Below are 21393 nucleotides of genomic sequence, written 5' to 3'. Positions count from 1 at the left end.
TTGCATTTGCGCATTTATTTTCTTTTTAAAATACATTTTATTTTTATATTATGTAGGAATTTATAGTAGATACGAAAATGGTATTGTTAAATAATTGTAGTAGAAGCATAAGTATCTGAAGTATCTTTACAAAATATTTAAAAAAATTCTCGAAACAAAGTTTTACTAGCTTTTTCAGTCTCGAAATCATACAGGCTGAGTCTTAACTTATACGTATAATTTTAGGGTATGATATAGAATATGCCAAATAATAACTAATAGTTAAAATTCTGATAAAAGTTTTTTAGTTACAAAAATATGCCGTGTTAAAAACTCTATTAAACTTTAAAATTTTAAATAATTTGTACGCCTGTCAATAGGTAAGTGAATCGATTTTCTTTTTTTATTTAGGTGAAGTTAAGTGGTATTTTTTATTGACATTTGACAAAAATAAAAAAAACTGTATTTAACTTATTTTATTTTTTATTTATTATTGATCATCATATTTTATTCCCTAAGCTTATGCGTATAAGTTAAGATTCACCCTGTATAATTTTTGGAGTGGAGTGAATTTCTCACAACAGATGCTATTAGAAATTTAGAAATTAAAAATTATAGTCCAAGAAGTGGGACTATACTCTTTTTTATATTAATGTTTATCAAGTAGGTTGTAGAAGTCTAAATGATTCTTTAATTTAGAGGCCGATTCACACAAAAAGTATCATTAATGTCATTCAGAAAACAAATTTAATCACATCAATATTGACAAAAATCTTTATGTTTGCTACCTTATGTTAATTATGTTGTTAATTTTAATTATTTTTGCCACCTGTGGTACACATTTATTTAAAAAAAAATATTTTTAAGGAATATTGAGGTTAGGATTGTTTAAATTTTTGCATGGTTGCCACCCTAAAATCATCCTTTTCAACGACTACTTCGATGCAAAGTAATGTGAAAATGAGTATATTTTTAAATCATTCAACATATTTAACTTTTTAATATATTTTTCTAAATAAGTTTTTTTGCCGCTGTTTTTATAATTGACGTGTTATAAGTTGGTGAAAAGGTTGAATGCGCAATAGATTCGCATGCTGTCTTTTTCAACATTTTCCAGTGGCGTCTCATAATTAGTAGCTTTTACTGGGACAAAATTTTCAGTTACGATGGCATTTTAATTTACCATTAATTGACTTAAAAAAAAGCGAAGTAAAATTTAATTCAAAGTTATCCGAATTAAGTTGTCACTTACTTTACATTGCCAAACATGAAATTAATCGCAAACTAAAATTTGATGGCAATTAAGAATGCTCTGTATATCGCCCCTTAGGGTACTTTTTGTTCAAAATGAAAATGTGAAATGTATTCAAAATAAAAATGTATGCGACGCCACTGTTTCTCGCAATTCCTTGCACATACGCCGGACATCGTCAACTTATATCGCGTCAACTGTATTTATTTTTGTTGTACTCAAAAATCTCATATCCACACACTTATTTAGTTTGCGATAAACAAAAAAAAAATAAAAATAAAGTACACTCATCCTAGTCGTCTTCTTCTATTAAAATTATTATTAAAGTAAATTTGAACTCGTCTTTTACAAATTTTTGAAATAGAATTTGAGAAATAATACATTTTATTTAAAACATTAACTAATTTAAAACACTACTAATTTTTATTCATAATTTAATAAATATTTATTGTTGCATTCAAAAATCACAAATTCACACACTTCACTTTGCGGTAAACAACAAAATAGAAAATCAAAATGCATTGACCTTATATAGCATCTTCTGTTACCCTTTGTAGCAATTTAACACAAATTAGTTAAAAATAATAAATAAAAATGAAAAAAATAAGGTCTTCCATTTTTCCTACTAGCGCTTACTAATAACTTGAAACTTTAAAAATCACGCATTATTAAATGTCTATTAAGCACTCGAAAATACCCAACACGCACGCACTGATAATACAGCTCCAATTTTTACACAATTTTGCACTAAACCAAGATATAAATAATTTATTTGGACAATTATTACAATTCAAGTAACTCCTACGGGAGCTTGGCTAAGACTGTCTCGTTATTATAATAATTTCCTCAAAAACGATTCACAAAGACCCATTTTGTAAAAGGTTTTTATTGGGGCTGCGTAATCCCGCTATTTGCAACGTTATAAAATAATTCGAATATTACACAATTCCACGTTCACCATTTTTTGCGCCCTTTACAATCATAAACAAACCTACGATTTGCCTGATATGACGTCAAAATGCTAGCATCTGATCGGCTACGGGATACGTTCAAACATGATCTTTTACCGAAAATTCACCTTTGTTTAAGAGTGATAGTAAATTTCAATTTGTCATTAATTGATTTAGAAAAGGAAAAATAAAATTTAATTCAGGACTAAAGAAATCTTCGAATTAGAAATCAAGTTGAAAATTGTGTATTTAAAAAAAATGTTCAAGCATTTTATTTTATTTTTTGATCAATAATTATAATAAAAGCATATAATTTGATTGCTAATTATTTAATTTTAACAAATCATGTGTTAAATAAAATAACAATTTCACAACAGATGCTATAAGAAATATAGACTATTATACAGGATGCACCAGAACTCGTGCCCCAGAGTAAATTTTCAGGTAAGGTAAGATACCAGGAACATGAAAAAAATGTTTAAAAAATTCTATCTGTCAAAAATTTTTGACATTTATTTTTTGACATTTGACATTTTTTTATATCTATTTAATCATACTGATGATCTTGTATATGTTTTTTACTATTATTTAGTAAAAGGACAAAAATTTTGCCAATAAAAGCCACAAAGAACATTGAACAGAGTTACAATTTAGAATACAGCTTCCTTATTTCCTTTTTAATAGCCTATAGCAAAAAAACTTGTAAAATTATTTTTACAACAGAAATAAATACAGTCAAAGTGCAAACTTTAAACCCTCATAACTTCGAAATTTTTATAGATAAAATTTTGTTCCTGGTATCTTACCTTATATGGCATTTTTCTCTGGGGAGCGAGTTCTGGCGCACCCTGTATTTGCAAAAATAATAATTTCTATTTTTCATTTTTATTCTCTCTCCGTTTTTGTTTAACTTTTTATTTTTAATTTAGTATTATTATATTACATTTTTTTATATTTTTTAAAAATTCAAAATGTATTCAAATTATCATTCCATTGTATAATCGACACTTTGCGGCCATTAATGATAAAAATAATTAAAGCTATTTTGACCTTCGTTTTAGTCAAAAAAAGTCCATTAAAACCACCTTTTCGTTTTCTTTTACTTAGTCCAAAACTTGTATCGAAATGAAACACTTACTTCTCCTACCACTGTTTTGCTTCTTTGAAACAGTTTTTTCTCAGTCATTACCATCATGTGAGAGTAAAATTTACTGTCAAGGAAAATTGCTGGACAAAATCCAAATGGCTCGGCTTTTCAACGATTCAAAAACTTTCGTCGACATGTCGTTAAAAAATCCGGAAGACACAGTCCTTGAAAATTTCGACAAGTTACTCGAGGAATCTGATAATAACCCAAGCAAGGATGATTTGCAAAAATTCGTTGATGATAATTTCGAGAATTTCGAGTTGGAAGAGTGGAGTCCTGAAGATTACAATGAAAATCCCCAATTTTTAGAGCAAATCAAAGACGAAAGTGTTAGACAATTCGCTCAGGATTTGGTTAAACTTTGGCCAAAATTTGGTCGAAAAATGAAACCCGAAGTCAAGGAAAACCCCGATCAGTATTCTGTAATTCCAGTCACCAACGGGTTTATTGTCCCAGGAGGTCGCTTCAACGAGTTTTACTACTGGGACACTTACTGGATTATCAAAGGGCTTCTTTTATGCGAAATGCAGGACACAGTGAAGGGCATTTTGGAGAATTTTTTCGAAATTGTTCAAAATTACGGTTTTGTGCCAAATGGGGCAAGAGTATACTATTTAAATCGGTCGCAACCACCCCTTCTCACCCTTATGACAGCCAGTTATATGAAAGTTTCAGACGACACGCAATGGCTGGGCCAAAATATTGATACTTTGGAAACTGAATTGAATTTTTGGATGAAAAATCGAACAATTCAAGTTGAATTAGATGGAAGTACCTATAACTTGTTTCGTTATGACTCTGAAAGTGGAAGTCCTCGGCCTGAATCGTACTACGAAGACGTCCAAAGTGCTAGTACTTTGGAAAATGAGGACCAGAAAGTCCAATTGTGGGCCGACTTGAAGAGTGCTGCTGAAAGTGGGTGGGACTTCTCTTCCCGATGGATGGTAAACCAAAATGGCGGGAACGAGGGTAACCTAACAGATGCCCACACTAGAGACATAATACCAGTTGATTTAAATTCCTTCCTGTGTCAAGCTTTCAGCATCATGTCTAACTTTTACAAAACCTTGGACAATGATGAAAAAGCAAATTTTTGGTCCGAGCAAACCCAAACCCTCAAAACTGCAATAAAAGAGGTGTTTTACGACGAAGATGATGGTGTTTGGTACGACTACGACTCTAAATTATCCCAAAAACGAAAATATTTCTATCCGAGTAACTTGACACCTTTGTGGGCACGTGCAAATCATCAAATTGACCCAAAAAAAATTATAAAATACTTAGAGCAAGTTTTAGACTATGAAGGTGGTATCCCTGCTTCTTTGATAAAGTCTGGCCAGCAGTGGGATTTCCCCGGTGCCTGGCCACCCCTACAAGAAATTGTAATTAATTCTTTGTACCGAACAGGGGATGATGAAGCAAATAACTTGGCAAAAGAGCTTGCTCAAAAATGGATCAAGTCCAACATGGAGGCTTACAATGAATATGGCGCCATGTTTGAAAAATATGACGCTGAACAGGCCGGAAAACCGGGGGGAGGGGGTGAATACGAAGTCCAGGAAGGCTTCGGATGGACAAATGGCGTAGCTTTAATGTTAGTCAAATGGGTTTAATGTTAATCAGCAATAAAAATTTCGAAAAATCGGATATGCTAAACACCATCTTTATCCAAAGCGTATTTTCTGCGTTTTGTGTGTCAGATTAGTTTTAATCTTTTATTATGTATCGAAGTCGGTGATAAGACAGTTATTTAAAGCTTCCGTCCATGTTCGTTGTATATATTCAAAAAAAATCGGAGAAATTGGACGTAATTTTGTCGTGTTTTGAAAAAATTGTAGTGTCAGTGACTCTAAACAATTATAGCATTTTTCCTGTGTAAAAATAATGTATTCCTGTGTTTGATTCGTCTTTTTATTACAAAATCACTTGTTTTTAGCCGATAAAGATTTGTCATTTTTTATTGGGTGAAACATTTTTCGTGGTAAGTTTCTAACATTGACACAAGTAAACCAATTCGTTTCCATATTTGCGTTGATAGCGATTATCACAAATTCTTTGAAAGATGCCTGAAATAGCGCACGTATCAAAAACAATTTCCAAAAAAACAATAAATAAAAAATAACAAAAATGAAGAAACGAAAATAAAATTATTATTTTTTTTTTGGGTGATGACCTATAAAATCACTTCTCATAATTTGTAACATTCTTTTGGGATACCTTGTATATTTAGTAAACCCATACATGTAGTACCGGATGTTTGGAAAAAATGTTGAAAAATTTTGGAGGGTGGTTTCCTAGGTCAAAATGTGAAAATAAGAAAAAAAGTTTGTATGTACTCATATCCAGAAATGTTTCCTGAGGGAGCTAGAGCCCCTGAAGATGACAAACAAAAAGCCTTTTTTTTCAATTCTCTCAGTAACTTGTGACATAAATTTACAAAAATTTGCATTTAAGTAACTTTTCGGCGTTGAATCTATTGGTGATATCAAGAAATTGTGTACCCTAATTAAGGAGGCGAAGGCACTGGGATTAATCTATTTTTGTACCTCAAAGCGAACAAAAAAGCCAAAATGCTTAATATTCAGAAAAAATTTAAAACAAAAATTTTCAATTAGAAACCAATGTCACAATTTTATTTATTTTTTTACATTTCAAAATGGTTATGTTCTGGAATATTTTGTTGTAAGTGGATCTAGTAGATTAACAGAAAGATATTTGATTTTGTTTTATTTATACATAATAAAAGGCACTAAAAGAACTTAATACTTTAGCGCCCAAAACGTTTTAATTTTTTTTAATATGCAAAAAAGGTAAAATATTTTAAGTCCAAGGTGTAAATTATTGTTCAATGCATTTAACTTATAATGATTTTTTTTTAACAATATAATTATTAACTGGGAAAGTTAATTGTCTTTAGCATTTTGAATGAAGAAGATTTCTGTAATAGTCCTGATATTCCTCCTGTTATCGTATTTTGCAAGGTATTTTGCTTTACTGACGAGTTTTTGTTCATATCTAAGTTGAAGGCGTAATTATGGCAAATTTCAAGGGTTTACATGGTTTTCTCCTTAAATTGAAATTTAAAATTTTCTGTGAAATTTGTAGTATAATAAAATTTTCCTACGTCTGTTAATTAAATCCAAAAATAGTCATATAATTTATAAATAAATTAGCTTTTATCTCCACATTGTTTTCTTGAAACACAAGAAATAAACACTACCAAAGTCCAAAAAGTCTTTTAGTGTGTCTTCTATACAGCGTGCGCCAGAACTCACGCCCCAGTGAAAAATGCCATATAAGGTTCTTCTTACTGGTGTCTTCACCAGGATCATGGAAAAAATGTTAAAAAAAATTTATCTATAAAAATTTCTAAGTTATGACGGTTTAAATTTTGCACTTTGACTCTATTTCTGTTTGAAAAATAATTTTCTAAGTTTTTTTGCTATAGGAAACAAGGAAGCTGGATCCTAAATTGTAACTCTGTTCAATGTTATTTGTGACTTTTATTGGCAAAATTTTTGCACCTTTACTAAATAATTGTAAAAAAACATATACAAGATTATCAGTATCATTAAATAGACATAAAAAAATGTCAAAATTTTTTAACAGATAGAATTTTCTAAACATTTTTTCCATGTTCCTGGTATCTTACCTTACTTGAAATTTTTCTCTGGGGCGCGAGTTTTGGCGCGCGAGTTCTGGCGCACCCTGTATGGATTTGTACATTATCTGGGGTTTTGTGTATGGAAATTTTCTTTCCTCTTTGATAATTTATGGTTATTTCGGTTATCAAACATGTTTTGAGAGCTTGACGTAAAAATTCAGTACTAATCGACAATGTTAAGAAAAACTTTTAGCCATGAAAAACTTATTTTCCAGAACTACGTAAAAATTTGTTATTAACGATATGCATTATTTTATTCCGACTACGGATACCTAAAGACTAGGATACGACACGATGTAAAACAAAACGTCTCCGGTCTCTATAGTTCCGTTAGCGAGGCTAGATAGCGCAGTTGTTCCTTTCTTGTTCAAGTTTTAAGTGCAATGAAATAAAAATTGGCTGTATTTACGTAACGGTGCGCAAAACGCAAATAAAAAAAAAATAAAGGCAGATAGAGCATTAAATTCTCAATAATAAGATATAAAGGTATGGCAAAAATTTTATTGAAAACTATATTTAAAAAAATTTCAAACATTTAGCAAATTTTTTGAATTCCTGTGTTTCTGTCTGTTATCTTTTTACGACGAACCGTTTTCGAGAAAAATTAGATTTTCTTAAACCGTGCACCGACCTGAAAAGCAACCCTTGCAGTGAGTTTTCTCACATAAAGTTAAATTATTGCTTGCCCTCAGGAAGCATGTAAGAACTTTTTTTCTCATTTTGGCCTATGGGAAACCATTCCCTAAAATTTTTTCCAGACAACATGTATACAGGGTGTAGCAAAAAAATGGGGAAAAAGAGTAACCTAAAATTTTCCAGATGAAAATAAAGCGATTTAACCCAACTACACCAAGGACCGTTTTATCGCTTTATTTTGATTTGAGGAATCTCAGGTTACTTTTTGTCCTCATCTTTTCCTTACACCGTGTATGTCAAATAAATAAAATCAAAGTAAATATTGATTTATAGGATTTATCCTAAGATAATTATTTTTCTATTTTGCGTTTAGAATAAGTCTATTCCAGCAGCCAAATGACGCCATTTGAGTGCTTTAATAAATTAATTTAATTTTTAATTAATTTAATTTTAGTGACGGACTTTCTTCACTATTCATTTTCAAATGTGAAAATAAGAATTGGTTTTATTTTTTACAGACGCTCAAAATTATTGCACAACTTCCGCAAAATTCTCTAGAAAAAAAAATTAAAAATTTTCGTCTTTTAATTTACAAAATGATATAAAGCGGCAAAATAGAAAAAATAGTATAAAGCACTTGTTGCAGAAGGTTCTTCAAGCACTCATTTGTGAATTTCAAATTTGCTTCTGCAACTTGTACTTTAATATACTATTCTTGTGTAAGAAATAAAATATAAAAATTACGATTGTCGTAAAACAATCTTCTTTACGTTCAAACTAGTTCAAACACAATAAACCTTGACATTGTCAAAGATAAGCCTAGAAACATCAATGTCGTAATACAAGCCGCCAATTTTCTAAAACTGATAAGGTGATAAGAGATATTGTCACAAATCGCTATAAAAAACCCCCGCACTTGTCATGCCTCACTAGTTTTTTTTTTACTTTTTTGTAGTAGTGTCAAATTTTTTCCAGACTAATCATGAAATTTCTACTCCTTTTGGCCATTTTGACCGCCTCTATATCAGGGCAAGACCTCCCATCATGCGACAGCAAGGTGTATTGTCAAGGCAACCTCCTTCATACGGTTCAAATGGCCAAAATTTTCAACGATTCTAAGACCTTCGTCGACATGAAAATGGTAAATGACGAGAAAACAACTTTGGCGAATTTTGACAAGTTTTGGAGTGACACGAATCAGAACCCGAGCAAAGATCAAGTGAGGAAATTTGTAAATGAGAATTTCGAAATGTATAATGAGTTCGACGATTGGGTCCCGGGGGATTTGACCGACAATCCGGAGATATTGTCAAGGATTGACAATGAGGAGATCCGACAATTTACCCAAGATCTCGTCAATATTTGGCCAAAACTTGCCCGGAAAATAAAGAAAGAAGTGATTGACAATCCGGGGCTTTTCACACTGCTGCCTGTTGACAATGGTTTTGTCATCCCAGGTGGAAGATTCAAGGAATTCTACTATTGGGACTCTTATTGGATTATTAAAGGATTGCTTGTGAGCCAAATGAACCAAACTGTAAGAGGCATGCTGGACAACTTCTTGTCAATTGTTGACAAATACGGTTTTTTGCCAAATGGTGCCAGAATTTACTACCTAAACCGGTCACAACCACCGCTCCTTAATTTAATGGTTGCGACCTATATCGACGCAACAAATGACACAAAATGGTTGCAAGACAACATCAAAATTTTAGACAAAGAACTAAGATACTGGCTTGACAATAAATTGGTCGAAGTGACCAAAAATGGTACCACTTACACCATGGCCCATTACGACTCTGAAAGTGGTTTTCCTCGTCCTGAATCCTACTACGAGGATGTCATTACTGCAAGTACCCTTTCTTCGGAAGAGGCAAGAAAGCAGTTGTATGCAGATTTGAAAAGTGGGGCCGAAAGTGGATGGGATTTTTCTACCAGATGGATTGTTGACGAAACAGGAGGCACCAGCGCTAATTTGACCTCTCTCCACACACGGAGGATCATCCCTGTTGACCTCAACTCTTTCCTGTGTCAAGCTTTCCGAAAATTAGCCGAGTTTTATGTCATTTTGCACGACTACGAAAATTCGATTTTCTGGTACGAAAAATCGTTCCTTTGGCAGAAAACTATAGACGAAGTACTTTACAATAAAGAGGACGGGATTTGGTACGACTGGGACAATGAGTTGGGGCAACACAGGAAAATCTTTTTCCCCTCGAATTTCGCCCCCTTATGGGCGGAGGCCTACGATTTATCCAAAGCTGATGTTTTGGGGGAAAGAGCAGCTCAGTACGCCGATGACCAAAAATTGCTAGACTACGAAGGGGGCATTCCGGCTTCTTTGACCCGTAGTGGGGAACAATGGGACTACCCCAATGCCTGGCCCCCATTACAGAGCATCGTGGTCATGGGTCTGGACAGGAGTGGCAATTGCCAGGCCAAGGAGCTTGCCAAGGAGCTTGCCCGAAGATGGGTCACCGCTAATTTAATTGGTTTCAACCAAACCAACGAAATGTTTGAAAAGTACGACGCGGAGGTCCCTGGGCAATATGGAGGGGGAGGAGAGTACGTCATCCAGAGCGGTTTTGGGTGGACAAATGGAGTCGCACTTGAATTCATTGAGAGATTTTACACAGTATCGGAGAAGAAGCATTGATTGTTTCGTCAAATTGTGATATTGTTATTTGTTACTTTTAATAAATTATTTTAAGTCTTAAGTGTTTGTTCTTAGGGGGATAGAAATTTTTTGACGTGATTATAGGAAATGGAATTTTTATCGAAGTGTGTTTGTGTTTGACTTAATGATAAGTAATTACTTAAAAACTTCCATACATCTTGGGGCTTTGTCAGTATTAGGTAGGTTGTTGATGCTAAATCAACGGGTTTTGGAAATTTTGTGCCTAAGGAGACACAATGTAAGTTTGAATTCCACGTTATTTTAATGAGACGTTTATTATTAGAACGATTAAATTTTCCACTGATAACACGATGTTTAAAAACAACTTGTAAAAAATTACGATAAGCAGTTCATAGACACAAAAATTGTTAAAAAATAAAAATTGTTGTAAATGTTGAACAATAAAAAGTTTTTCCTGACTTTTGTGTCGTTTTATAATTCTTTATTTGTTTTTCAACTTTTTAATTGTACAATTATTGTACAGATTTGCAACTTAGTTTAGTTACAATTTACCTCTTGCACATCACAAAAAGTAAAAAAGAAAACAATAAAAATAATGCCAACAATTAGTTATTTAACACACTAACTAGTTTTTCTTTGTTTTCAATTACATTAAACGTAACTTCAGAAACATGAGAAATGACTATTGTGAACCAGAAACATTGCATATAACAGGTGTTTTTTTTTAATTTGACGTCAAAGCTATCAATGATTGTGAACGAACCATCGCATTGAAAGTTATTAATCTGACATTTGACACCTTGTTGTTAAAGTTGTTACTTTAATTAATAAATTTCTTAAGATATTTAATTAAGTGTAATTAAATCATCGCTTTGATCTACTGCTTACCCGTTATTATGTCACAAATCACTATTTTTGAAAGTAAATAAGTCAACATGACATAAACATGACAAAAAGTAAAAAATGAGGTTATTAATGTAAAGGTTGTTTTAGAGTTTACATTATGAAAATGACAATGCTGTCCGAAATTTTAATTCCCCAACTGTACAAAAAAGTTAGATTCCACCAAAAAATTTTAAAAATAAATTTAAAAGTTGAAATTTTGATATACAGAGTGTCCGGAAAGCCGCGCACTTTCGTGACATTGTATCATCAGGCGATGCCCTAGACAACAAGAAAAATGTTAAAAAATCTATCTATAAGGATTTCGAAGTTATGAGAGTTTAAACTTTACCTACACTTTGACTCTATTTTTTTCTGAAAACAAGGAACTCTGTTAAATGTTATTTGTGGCTTTTATTAGCAAAATTTTTGTCTCTTTACTAAATAATTATAAAAAAAACATACACACGATCATCAAAAAACGTCAAATGTCAAAAAATAAATGTCTAAATTTTTTGACAAATTTTTTAAACATTTTTTAGTTCTCTGGGGGACTACCCAATTACTCCCTTTCAATGAAGTGCCCGTCTTTCTGGACATTCTGTATGTGTTTAAAATATACCAATTTTTTGTTAATAGTTATTATGTTTACAACAACAAAATATACAAGAACAATTTAGAATTTGTTTGATCTTTTTATTAATATATCTAACTCATCTCTAAACACACAGAATTAAACATGACCTTGATAAGTGGAGATTAAAATTTTCTACTTACTTCAAAAAAATTCTAAACAAAATAGGTAATAAACAGAATCAAATAATTTAGGAACTAAAAACAACTATGTATTTCGAATATTTTCGCTACAAAATACGTTTCATCATAATAAACAAAACAGTTTTAAAACTATTATTTTTATTTATAAGTGTTTTGTTTTTTACATAAGCTAAATTTTGCATCATTATATGTACATTAAAAACTTTTAAAAAACAATAGTTACCACAATAATAAGAAAAAACAATCGTTTACTACTTTTCTATTTGTTATTAGACATTTTTTTCCGAATAACAAAAGCAAAAACAATGATAAACTGCAGAATTAATTTAATGGAAAAAAATCAAATTTGTATCAATATTTTTTGTTACTTTATTTAAAGTTTCCGAAACAATTTAAAAGAATTCTAAACACAATATGTAGTAAAACGTCAGCAAAACAAATAATTTAAAAATTATAGTAAAAGCAATTATGTACCTATTTCAAAAAACCTGGTTTTGTACTCCCTCAGTGTTTAGAATAAAACAGTAAAATTATTTTCAGGTTTTATTAAAATGACTCTCTTCGTACTTATCGCAATTTCATCCCTCGTCACAATCTCGTCGCAAAGCGAGTCCTGCGAGAGCAAAATCTACTGCCAAGGCTCTTTGCTCCACATGGTCCAAATGTCTCGAGTTTTCCCCGATTCAAAAATCTTCGTCGACATGAAAATGCAACACGATGAAAAAACCACGCTGGAAAACTTTGACCAGTTTTTGAAAACGACAAACTCTAGACCAAATCGGAAAGAAATCAAGAAATTCGTCAACGAACATTTCAAACACTTCCAAGAGTTCGACAACTGGGTCCCACCGGATTTTACGCCAAAACCGGATTTTTTGGACAGGATCAGCGACTCAGAAATCCGGGATTTCGCCCAGAAAGTGGTCAAAATCTGGCCAAGATTAGCGCGAAAAATCAAAAAGGAGGTATTGGAATCATCGGAATTTTTCTCCCTATTGCCGGTCCCCAACGGGTTTGTGGTACCAGGAGGGCGATTCCGGGAGTTCTACTACTGGGACTCTTACTGGATCATGAAAGGGCTTCTTCTGTGCCAAATGCACGAAACTGTCAAGGGAATGTTGGACAATTTTGCTTTGATTATCCGAAAATATGGGTTTTTGCCCAATGGGGCTCGAGTCTACTACTTGAACCGATCGCAACCTCCACTTCTTAGTATCATGGTGGGGGAGTATTTAAAAGTAACGAACGATACAGAGTGGTTGCGAAAAAATATTGATATATTGGACAAAGAATTGCAATATTTTCTCGAAAATAAGCTAACGACTGTGATAAAAAACGGTATTAAGTACAGTTTGGCCCATTATGTGGCTAATAGTGACACTCCGCGTCCAGAGTCGTACTTCGAGGATATCAAAAGTGCCAAAATTTTGAAAAGTGAGGAAGCTCGAGCTGAGTTGTGGAAAGATTTGAAAAGTGCGGCTGAAAGTGGTTGGGATTTTTCGTCTCGATGGATGGTTGACTATGTTGGTGGTACCAAAACCAATTTGACTCATATCCAGACACGGAGAATAATCCCAGTGGATCTTAATGCGTTCCTTTGCCAGGCATTTCAGAAATTGTCCGAGTTTTATACCATTTTAGATGACCACAAAAGTGCCATTTTTTGGCTCCAAAAGTCACATTTGTGGCAACAAAATCTAGAACAAGTGTTTTTTGATCACATGGATGGTGTTTGGTATGATTGGGATAATGGGTTGAATAGACCAAGGAAGGGTTATTATGCTAGTAATTTGACCCCATTATGGACACAATGTTACCACCCGGAAAATTCGGCTTATTTAGGGCAAAAAGCGGTGCAGTATTTGTCAAAAAATGGAATTTTGGACTTTGATGGTGGTATTCCTGCGTCACTTATCAACAGTGGGGAACAATGGGACTTTCCAAATGCCTGGCCACCCCTCCAATCAATTGTCATTTTCGGCCTTGACCGGACTGGTGACTTTGAAGCCCAAAAAACAGCTCAAGACTTGGCCCAAAAATGGATCCGGTCAAATTTGGAGAGTTTCCACGAAACGGGTCAAATTTTCGAAAAGTACAATGTGCAATACAGCGGTCAAAGTGGGCGTGGAGGAGAGTACGATGTCCAACACGGCTTTGGATGGACCAACGGTGTACTTTTCGAACTTATAAACCGGTATTACACTCAGGAAAAATAAAATTTTATTGAGTAAGATTTTTGTTTATTTGACATCTCTTGTCAAAATTCACTTTCCTTCATGTTGGTGTACAAATTGGTGTAAAAATGCCTGTCCCGGCTAAAATCCAGTGTCATGAACGTTTTTCATATATTTGTGATTTTTCTAATGATAAGAGTGATAAGGAGTCAAACGATGACATGTAAAAGTCCGATTTTTTGTCAAGGGGACTTGTTGCGTGTCGTCCAAATGGCCGGAATCTTCAAAGACTCGAAAACGTTCGTCGACATGAGTTTGGTCAAAACTATTGAAAAAACCCTCAAAAATTTCGACAAAATGATGACCAGAACGGGAGGAAGTCCAAATAAAAACGACGTTGTTGAATTCATCCAGAAGAACTTCCAAGCGTCCCATAATGAACTCGATACATGGTTCCCCACCGACTACCAAGTGAACCCTCCTTTCTTGCGCCAAATCAAAGATGTGAGGATACGGGCGATTGCGAAACGTTTGTTGGATATTTGGCCCAGTTTGGGACGCAAAATCAAACCCGAGGTGATGCAAAACCCCTTCAAATACTCCATAATCCCGGTACCGAACGGGTTTATAGTACCTGGAGGCCGGTTCCGGGAAATCTACTACTGGGACTCGTACTGGATCATGAAGGGTTTACTAATCTGCGACATGAAACACACAGTGAAAGGGATGATTGATAATTTTTTCCGGATTATTGAGACTTATGGGTTTATCCCAAACGGTGGGAGGATATACTACTTGGACAGGTCACAACCCCCGCTTTTGACCCTTATGGTAGCCGACTTCATGGATGTGTCCAAGGAGGTGCTTTGGTTGAGGGGAAATATGAAATATCTAGAAAAAGAATTAACGTTTTGGTTGAATATGAAGACCGTTCAGATTGAAAAACGCGGTCAGAAGTACCGCTTGGCTCGGTACCGCTCCAGTGACAACACCCCACGTCCCGAGTCCTACATCGAAGACATCCACACCGCCTCCAGGTAGACTCCTTTTTGCCCCCAAACCAATTTTTTTTTGAATTCACTTAAAATAGTCCTCCAGGTACCGAACCGAAGACGAGAAGCGCCAATGCTACCAAAATATCCGGACCGGAGCTGAGACCGGTTGGGACTTCTCGGGTCGTTGGTTCTTCGACCACCAAGGGGGCAATCGGGCCGATTTAAGCACAATCAACCCCAGTAGAATCATCCCTGTGGACCTCAACGCCTTTCTGTGTCGCTGCTTCAAGATCATGCACGAGTTCTACAAGAAGTTTCGCAACCACGACCGCGCTTCCTTCTGGCTCCAGAAGTACAACGAGTGGATGAAAGCCATCAACGATGTGCTCTACAACGCGGAAGATGGTATTTGGTACGATTACGATATCGAGCTCAAAGTCCAAAGAAAACATTTCTATCCCAGCAACTTTGCTCCACTCTGGACTGAGTGTTACGATACCAGTCAGCGGCAAAGTTACGGCAAAAACGCAACCAATTATCTGACCCAAAAAGGGATTCATAACTATGAAGGGGGGATTCCCACGTCGCTGTATGAAACTGGCGAACAATGGGACATGCCCAATGCCTGGGCCCCCACGCAAGCGATTGTCATTTTTGGACTTGACAAGACACAGGATCCTAGGGCTAAGAAAGTGGCCCAAGATTTGGCTTACAGGTGGATTGACTCGTTGGTGAAGGTGGAGGAGGAGACGCACGAGATGTTCGAAAAGTACAACGCGATGTTCAAGGGGATGTACGGGGGCGGGGGCGAGTACGAGGTGCAAACGGGGTTTGGGTGGACCAATGGGGTCATGTTGGAGCTCATTGAGCACTATTATATTAAGAACAAAGGGGGGAACATAACGGAGACGTAATAAATTTGGATTTAGTTAGTAGTTTTGTGTCTTATTACGAGTTTATTGTTCTCATATCGCGATTTATCGGTTAATTAACGGAGTATGAGTAACAAGCAAATAAAAAATTACAAAATTTAATAATCAGTCAAGGCTAAAGCAGTTACTAATTAGGCCTATGACAATTTTTTCACTATTGAACCAGTAACTGTACCAATTTCGCCTTGCCTGGTATCATGCAATACTTACCTCAAGTATTTTTATTGTGCAAAACACTTAAAAAATTCCTCGATTGGGACGAGGTCGTGTTCCATTCTTTGTTAACAACAAAAAAACAATCATTGCGACAAAATTTGTTTTATTAAAAATGAACGCTTGTCAAGCATCTTTGGTACAATATTATCTGAATCAAACAATGTGCAAGTAACAAGGCTATCTATTGTAGTAATAAAAACAGTATTGCGGAATAAAAGGCTAATTATTTTTACCTAGATTAAGATAAACTGTAGAAATACAATTCCAAATAATAAAAAGTCAAATAAATTTTTAAACTATCTTAAATTACTACAAATTATTTGAAACAAAGATATACTTACAGGATATTCCGTCTAAACTGAAGTTTTGTGAGTTCTAACAATGATATTCATGTGAAAATTGATGTACATCTAAGATCAATAAAAAATCAATTGCTCCTGAATGAAAATATTTCCAAAATTTAGGCACTTCCAGAAACTATTTTAGATGCAAGCCATGTTTTTGGATTACTCAAGCTATTCTAAGAGAATTTTTATATACCGAAGTATAGCCGTTTTCGAAATGTTTAGACTTTTTTTTTTCAATTTTTTGGCTTTGCACCTTCCCTTTTTAAAAATCGGTAACACTGCCATTTTTAGCTATTATGAAATCATATTTCAGCATTTGAAAGAAAAATGTTATGTGTTTCCTTTGGTGTACTCATAAAAAAAGTAAAAAAGCCCCATACTTTAAAGTTAGGTTTTAGAAACTCTTTTCCTTATAATTTTCCTGTAATTGTCATAATTTTTTCTCATTAAATAGAATTTTTTTTTGCATCGATCTATAATAAATTTCCTATAAACCTTCGTTTAATAATTTTCAAATTATGGTAAATTTTCGGTGATATTTCGGGAAATTCATTAGCCATAGTTGTTTTCGCATATGTTGAGAATCAAAATTATTTAAACATAAATTTAATTATTTTTTTTACACCTATTTAATTAATAATTGTCATATTATTAGCAATTTTTTTGTGAAAAATCGTATCTTATATAAATTTCACTGTAGTAAATTATGATTTAACTCTTCTGCGGCTGAAAATCAACTCGCGTGACAGACAAGTATCAAAATTGAGTCTATTTTTTTAGTACCGGGTGACTGTAAATGATTGTGATTTGTTACCTCAAGTTGGTATCAAATTTTAGTTTGGCAACCTTGACTTTCAAACTCAAACGTCAAACTTTTATAGGCAATTGTGAATCATTTGCGACGAGGAACTGCTGATTTAGCTGTCACCTGAAACATTCTGATATAACAAATTTGAAGGATTACCAATAATTCAGGGTTACCAATAGGTTTTTCTTTCAGAAACATTAATAGTCACCCAGTACTTAGGTATAGAAAAGCATAGCATTAAATTCGCGATTATGACGATTATTCACTCAGATGACTGCCACTCGCCTACGACTCGTGAAGTTTCCCCCATTTTCGAAAATAATGGGTGTCATAATCACTCATATAATAATATACTATATGTATTTTGAAGAAAAAATTAGGGAAAATTGAGTTATGGGTATTTGAAGTTTCCCAAATGTAACCTTAAACTTTAAAGATTTGTTAACTATTTTTTATGAACACACCAAAAGGAGAATCTAACTTTCTTCTTTTAATTGCTCGGATACGATTTCATAATATTTACAAATGGCAAAGTTATCGATTTTTAAAGGCGAAGCCATAAATCCAATAAATAAATAAAGATTTTGAAAACCACTAAGCTTGGGTATTTAGAAAGTCTACAAAAACTCTTTTAGAACATAGTTTTCCATTTAAAATAAAGTAGTTGACACCCGATTCCAGTATAACCGGTAAATATTTTCTCAGAGCAGGCTATATACAAATTTTCAGATAAATATCATTATTAGAATTCACAAAACTCCAAATGTCTTGTGTAGACGAAATACCCTGTATAATTATTTTTGAATCTAAATAATTCGTTATGTACAGAAGATAAAAATATAATACTGTAAAAAATTTAGTTATTTAATAACAAAAACAAAACACCACCGGTGCACAAAAGAATCGCAACAGCTAACTCTAAATCAACAATGAAGCTCGAAACGACAATTTAAGGCGTTAATACTTTATTTTCAGTCTGTGGCAAACTTTTCCTCTTACTACTATCTTTAGGAACCTCTCTTTCATTTTCTATTTTCGCCCCTTGACTTGACGCATGACTACTCGACCTGGAATGACTCCCCCCAATTGGGGTTTGGACTTGTGGAGTAGGGGGATTTTTCGCACCGGGAGTGGACCCACTGATTTGCATGTGGTACTTGTAGATGTTTTCAGTGGACTCGACCACGCCCTGCGTCAAATTCAAACTCCTCCCCCTTACCCCCGATTCTTTCGTTTTGGGAGACCACCAATTAACGAAAGTGCCTACCACTGGGACCTGTCGGAGGATTCCCTCCTGCCATAAACGCTCTTCGTTTTCCTTTTGGAGGTCAAGAGTCGCCGTCTCAATGCCTTTCTTGACAATTTCGCCCATCGAATCCAAAACTCTAGAATTCTCCTCAACTGATTGTCCGACTCTTATCACTAGATTAAGAAGCTCCTCAACGTCCGATTGGGGCGTCAACATCCCAAACCTGACACACATCAACCCATCCGCCCCCTCGCCCAATGAAAACGCCGAATCTGTCGATCTCAACGAATCAACAAGCGCCATATTCAAATTATTCAACTCTTCTTTCGCTTGATCGGTTAATAATTGTTCCCAACCCTCGGGGGCGTATCTAACACCCCCTAACCCCGCCCAATCGGGTAAGTCAACGATTTTCAAAACCGGCGATTCAGAAACTAACTTGATGAAAGTCTCCTTATGCTGAATCGTCGCTCGCAGAATTACCAACTGTTGTTCAAGACATTGAACAAAAGTTTGGATTTCTTCAAGAGTGGGTTGTTGACCAGTGACGTTCTCAAAAGGACAGAAACGTAAAACAACACCGACATTTTCAAGTTCGCAAATGTCTATGGGAACTTGGGGTGCGTCCAATTGCAGGATTTGGCCCAACCAAGAGTTTAGTTTGTCGTAATATGGAGGCACTTTTGTGAGGACTTCACCTTCGCTCAGTTCGGGAGTGAATTGGAAGACTACGCAGCAAGCCGTCGATTCGAACAAAAGCTAGAGACAAAAATTCAGTATTTCATTGATGAAATAAAAACACTTACACTTATGTTGGCAGGCTTGGACATGAGCTCAGAAACCGTGTAACTGCCACTCTCACCGCCCGGTTTTTGACTCTAAAAACAATCCAAAAATCATTTTCCCCTTAATTCAGTAAAAAATACCAAAACTCGGACGTGTCGATACCGGTCCAAAGCCGCCCAAAGCCTCTCACTGGCCAAAAAGTCGTCCCTTATCCTAGAATGAACCCCATCTCGGCCTAAACCCTGTAAAGCGGCCCACAAGGGCAAGGCGAGGATACGACGCCCTTGATGGTCATTATTTAGCCCAGCTAAAAACGGGAGAGTGCTCTCTCGAGTGGCCCCCACTTGTTTATTACGGTTAAGATTCGAAGTCGATTCCCAAAGCCGGTACAAAGTCTAATCAGAAATTAAAGAAAAATTCGATTTTCCGTTTCGTTTTTTATAAAAAAAAGGATACGATCATTGGTAACCCAGCAATACCAAGCCAACTACCCAGAGACAACGTATAACTATCAGCCACTGGAACTATCTATAAAAATTGATTTTCACAAAATCGCGGAAAATTTTTGACCACTCACATGGCCATTGCGTTGGTAGTTTGGTAGGGCCAAAGCGGCCAAACTGTGCCCCCTTAGGTGCAACCAAGCGTCATGTAGTCGACACAATTCTTTTATCCTTGAAATGTTGTCAACATGGCCCGTGATGGGGGTCCCAGCATCCGCGATTACGATTAACGGCGTTCTACCAGCACTAACATCGTCTGCTAACATTTTTTGTAACGATGACACGTCCATTGTGTATTGTGAACCTAAAAACGGCCCCAAATAACCCCAAAACACCTGAACTGCTAATTTACCAAAGTGAGTATTGACCGGAACTGGTCTTACACAGGCCAGCGGTAGTCCCAATTGGCGACACAAATGTTGGACTACAACAAGGGGGCTTGCAACACTACTGTAAATAGTCGGAAGTGAGGAGCTGAAGGCCAAAGCACCGTCTTCAAGATATCTCGGATATTTGTAATGTAGCATCATTCTGGTGACTCTGACTAGCCCCTCGAGGTGATCGTCGTGATAAAACGAAGACGAGTCTAAAAAACTTCAAGTTTTGTTTAATTACTGTGTCTAGGGGGCTCACAAGTTGTCTTACCCGAAAATCTGGCTGATCCACCGTGTCGTATCTGTGGTAAACCTCGTGCTCAACTTCTGCATAATGGGGCGCTCTAAGCCGCTACAAAACGCCGCTATACTGTGGGAAATCATCACCAACTTGGCCACGTTATCCAAATTGTGAAAACTCAATGGTTCTCCATCCTCATCCACACTAATCAACCCTTGAATTATCTGAATTATTTCCTCGGTGCGTTTCTGCTCCATTCCCAGAAAAACCGTCGGTTGGTTGTAGGCCGCATCAGCAAGATTTGTGCCTTCAACAACTTGCTCTAATCTACTTACAATTTCAGAAGCTTCGATTGCGATTTCGCCCAACTGGTTCTAAGACACCGAATTTAAATACCAAAAACCAGGAAAATAAGAGCAAAACTTACGTTTTTGCTAGTCGAGGGCTGCATATTTACTTTTGTTATGTCTACATTTACTGAAACTTCGTTTTTTACTGTGTTTTTATCTATCGGTGGAGAAGCCATCGTGGCAGGTGAAGTGATATGTCAAATTTTTCAGACGTACGCTTTCGGGCGTCTTCGTTTATTTGCATAAGGACGGGAAGATAAGCTTTATTGCAGGATGTCGGGGATTAGTCCCATTGCTTTATTTTTAAAACAGTGCGTTATCAGCTGATTACAAAAGCGGTAACCTAAGAAAAAAATAATCTATCCTAAAAGTGATTTCTAATTAAATCCAGCTTAAATCATGAATTAAACTACAACTATTTTTAAGTTTTAGTGTTAATACTAAACTTAACTCTGGTAATTTTTTTACGATTCGTATATCTAATAACACTTTG

General features: G+C 35.1%; 5 protein-coding genes across 9 annotated transcripts in view; 4 read left to right on the top strand and 1 right to left on the bottom strand.

Moving 5' to 3' along the window:
* Nucleotides 1-10345, top strand: part of LOC123004205 (trehalase-like) — an 11685-nt gene extending 1340 nt beyond the window's left edge. For 2 of the 3 annotated variants that reach the window (XM_044397345.1, XM_044397346.1), the window contains exon 2: nt 8604-10345. In XM_044397345.1, coding sequence (XP_044253280.1) covers nt 8611-10284 — 1674 coding nt within the window. In that variant the 5' untranslated portion in view covers nt 8604-8610 and the 3' untranslated portion in view covers nt 10285-10345. Of the gene's footprint in view, nt 1-5077; nt 5310-8603 lie in introns of those variants that run through there. The other variant, XM_044397344.1, reaches the window with a different exon arrangement.
* LOC123004207 (trehalase-like) lies at nt 3302-4942 on the top strand. The gene has a single exon (XM_044397348.1). The coding sequence runs from the start codon at nt 3307-3309 to the stop codon at nt 4939-4941; it is 1635 nt and encodes a 544-aa protein (XP_044253283.1). The 5' UTR covers nt 3302-3306; the 3' UTR covers nt 4942.
* On the top strand, nt 10297-14246 carry LOC123004203 (trehalase-like). Of its 2 annotated transcripts, none has more exons than XM_044397341.1 (2): nt 10297-10484; nt 12466-14246. In XM_044397341.1, exons 1-2 carry the CDS (start codon nt 10430-10432, stop codon nt 14139-14141), a joined length of 1731 nt encoding a protein of 576 aa, XP_044253276.1. In that variant the 5' UTR covers nt 10297-10429; the 3' UTR covers nt 14142-14246. The 2 variants fall into 2 exon arrangements, with proteins under 2 accessions (XP_044253276.1, XP_044253277.1); XM_044397342.1 differs by having other exon boundaries at nt 10344-10543.
* On the top strand, nt 14164-16026 carry LOC123004204 (trehalase-like). The gene is made up of 2 exons (XM_044397343.1): nt 14164-15136; nt 15198-16026. The coding sequence occupies exons 1-2, from the start codon at nt 14256-14258 to the stop codon at nt 16006-16008; spliced, it is 1692 nt and encodes a 563-aa protein (XP_044253278.1). The 5' UTR covers nt 14164-14255; the 3' UTR covers nt 16009-16026.
* Nucleotides 16027-16328: 302 nt separating this feature from the next.
* On the bottom strand, nt 16329-21195 carry LOC123004202 (pyridoxal-dependent decarboxylase domain-containing protein 1). 2 transcript variants are annotated; one of them, XM_044397340.1, is made up of 8 exons: nt 20978-21188; nt 20581-20924; nt 20288-20529; nt 20010-20239; nt 19889-19960; nt 19573-19827; nt 19453-19524; nt 16329-19405 (listed from the first exon to the last, which is right to left on the bottom strand). In XM_044397340.1, the coding sequence occupies exons 1-8, from the start codon at nt 21074-21076 to the stop codon at nt 18347-18349; spliced, it is 2373 nt and encodes a 790-aa protein (XP_044253275.1). In that variant the 5' UTR covers nt 21077-21188; the 3' UTR covers nt 16329-18346. The 2 variants fall into 2 exon arrangements, with proteins under 2 accessions (XP_044253275.1, XP_044253274.1); XM_044397339.1 differs by having other exon boundaries at nt 20010-20529; nt 20978-21195.
* Nucleotides 21196-21393: the final 198 nt, after the last annotated feature.

This window comes from Tribolium madens, unplaced genomic scaffold (assembly GCF_015345945.1).
Source record: "Tribolium madens isolate multiple individuals breed KSU strain unplaced genomic scaffold, Tmad_KSU_1.1 Scaffold_1;HRSCAF=32;Tcas5.2_LG8, whole genome shotgun sequence".
Taxonomy (NCBI): Eukaryota; Metazoa; Arthropoda; class Insecta; order Coleoptera; family Tenebrionidae; genus Tribolium; species Tribolium madens.
Note: the sequence above shows the minus strand (reverse complement) of the source record. Positions and strands in the feature narration are given on the sequence as shown.

Coding starts and splice junctions, on each gene's coding strand:
- LOC123004204 (XM_044397343.1), top strand. CDS start 14,256: ATGAACGTTTTTCATATATTTGTGATTTTTCTAATGATAAGAGTGATA. Junction 15,137..15,197: donor GACATCCACACCGCCTCCAG/GTAGACTCCTTT, acceptor ATAGTCCTCCAG/GTACCGAACCGAAGACGAGA.
- LOC123004203 (XM_044397341.1), top strand. CDS start 10,430: ATGATAAGTAATTACTTAAAAACTTCCATACATCTTGGGGCTTTGTCA. Junction 10,485..12,465: donor TGGGGCTTTGTCAGTATTAG/GTAGGTTGTTGA, acceptor AATTATTTTCAG/GTTTTATTAAAATGACTCTC.
- LOC123004207 (XM_044397348.1), top strand. CDS start 3,307: ATGAAACACTTACTTCTCCTACCACTGTTTTGCTTCTTTGAAACAGTT.
- LOC123004202 (XM_044397339.1), bottom strand. CDS start 21,076: ATGGCTTCTCCACCGATAGATAAAAACACAGTAAAAAACGAAGTTTCA. Junction 20,530..20,580: donor TGGATCAGCCAGATTTTCGG/GTAAGACAACTT, acceptor CAAAACTTGAAG/TTTTTTAGACTCGTCTTCGT. Junction 19,961..20,009: donor ACTACCAACGCAATGGCCAT/GTGAGTGGTCAA, acceptor CAATTTTTATAG/ATAGTTCCAGTGGCTGATAG.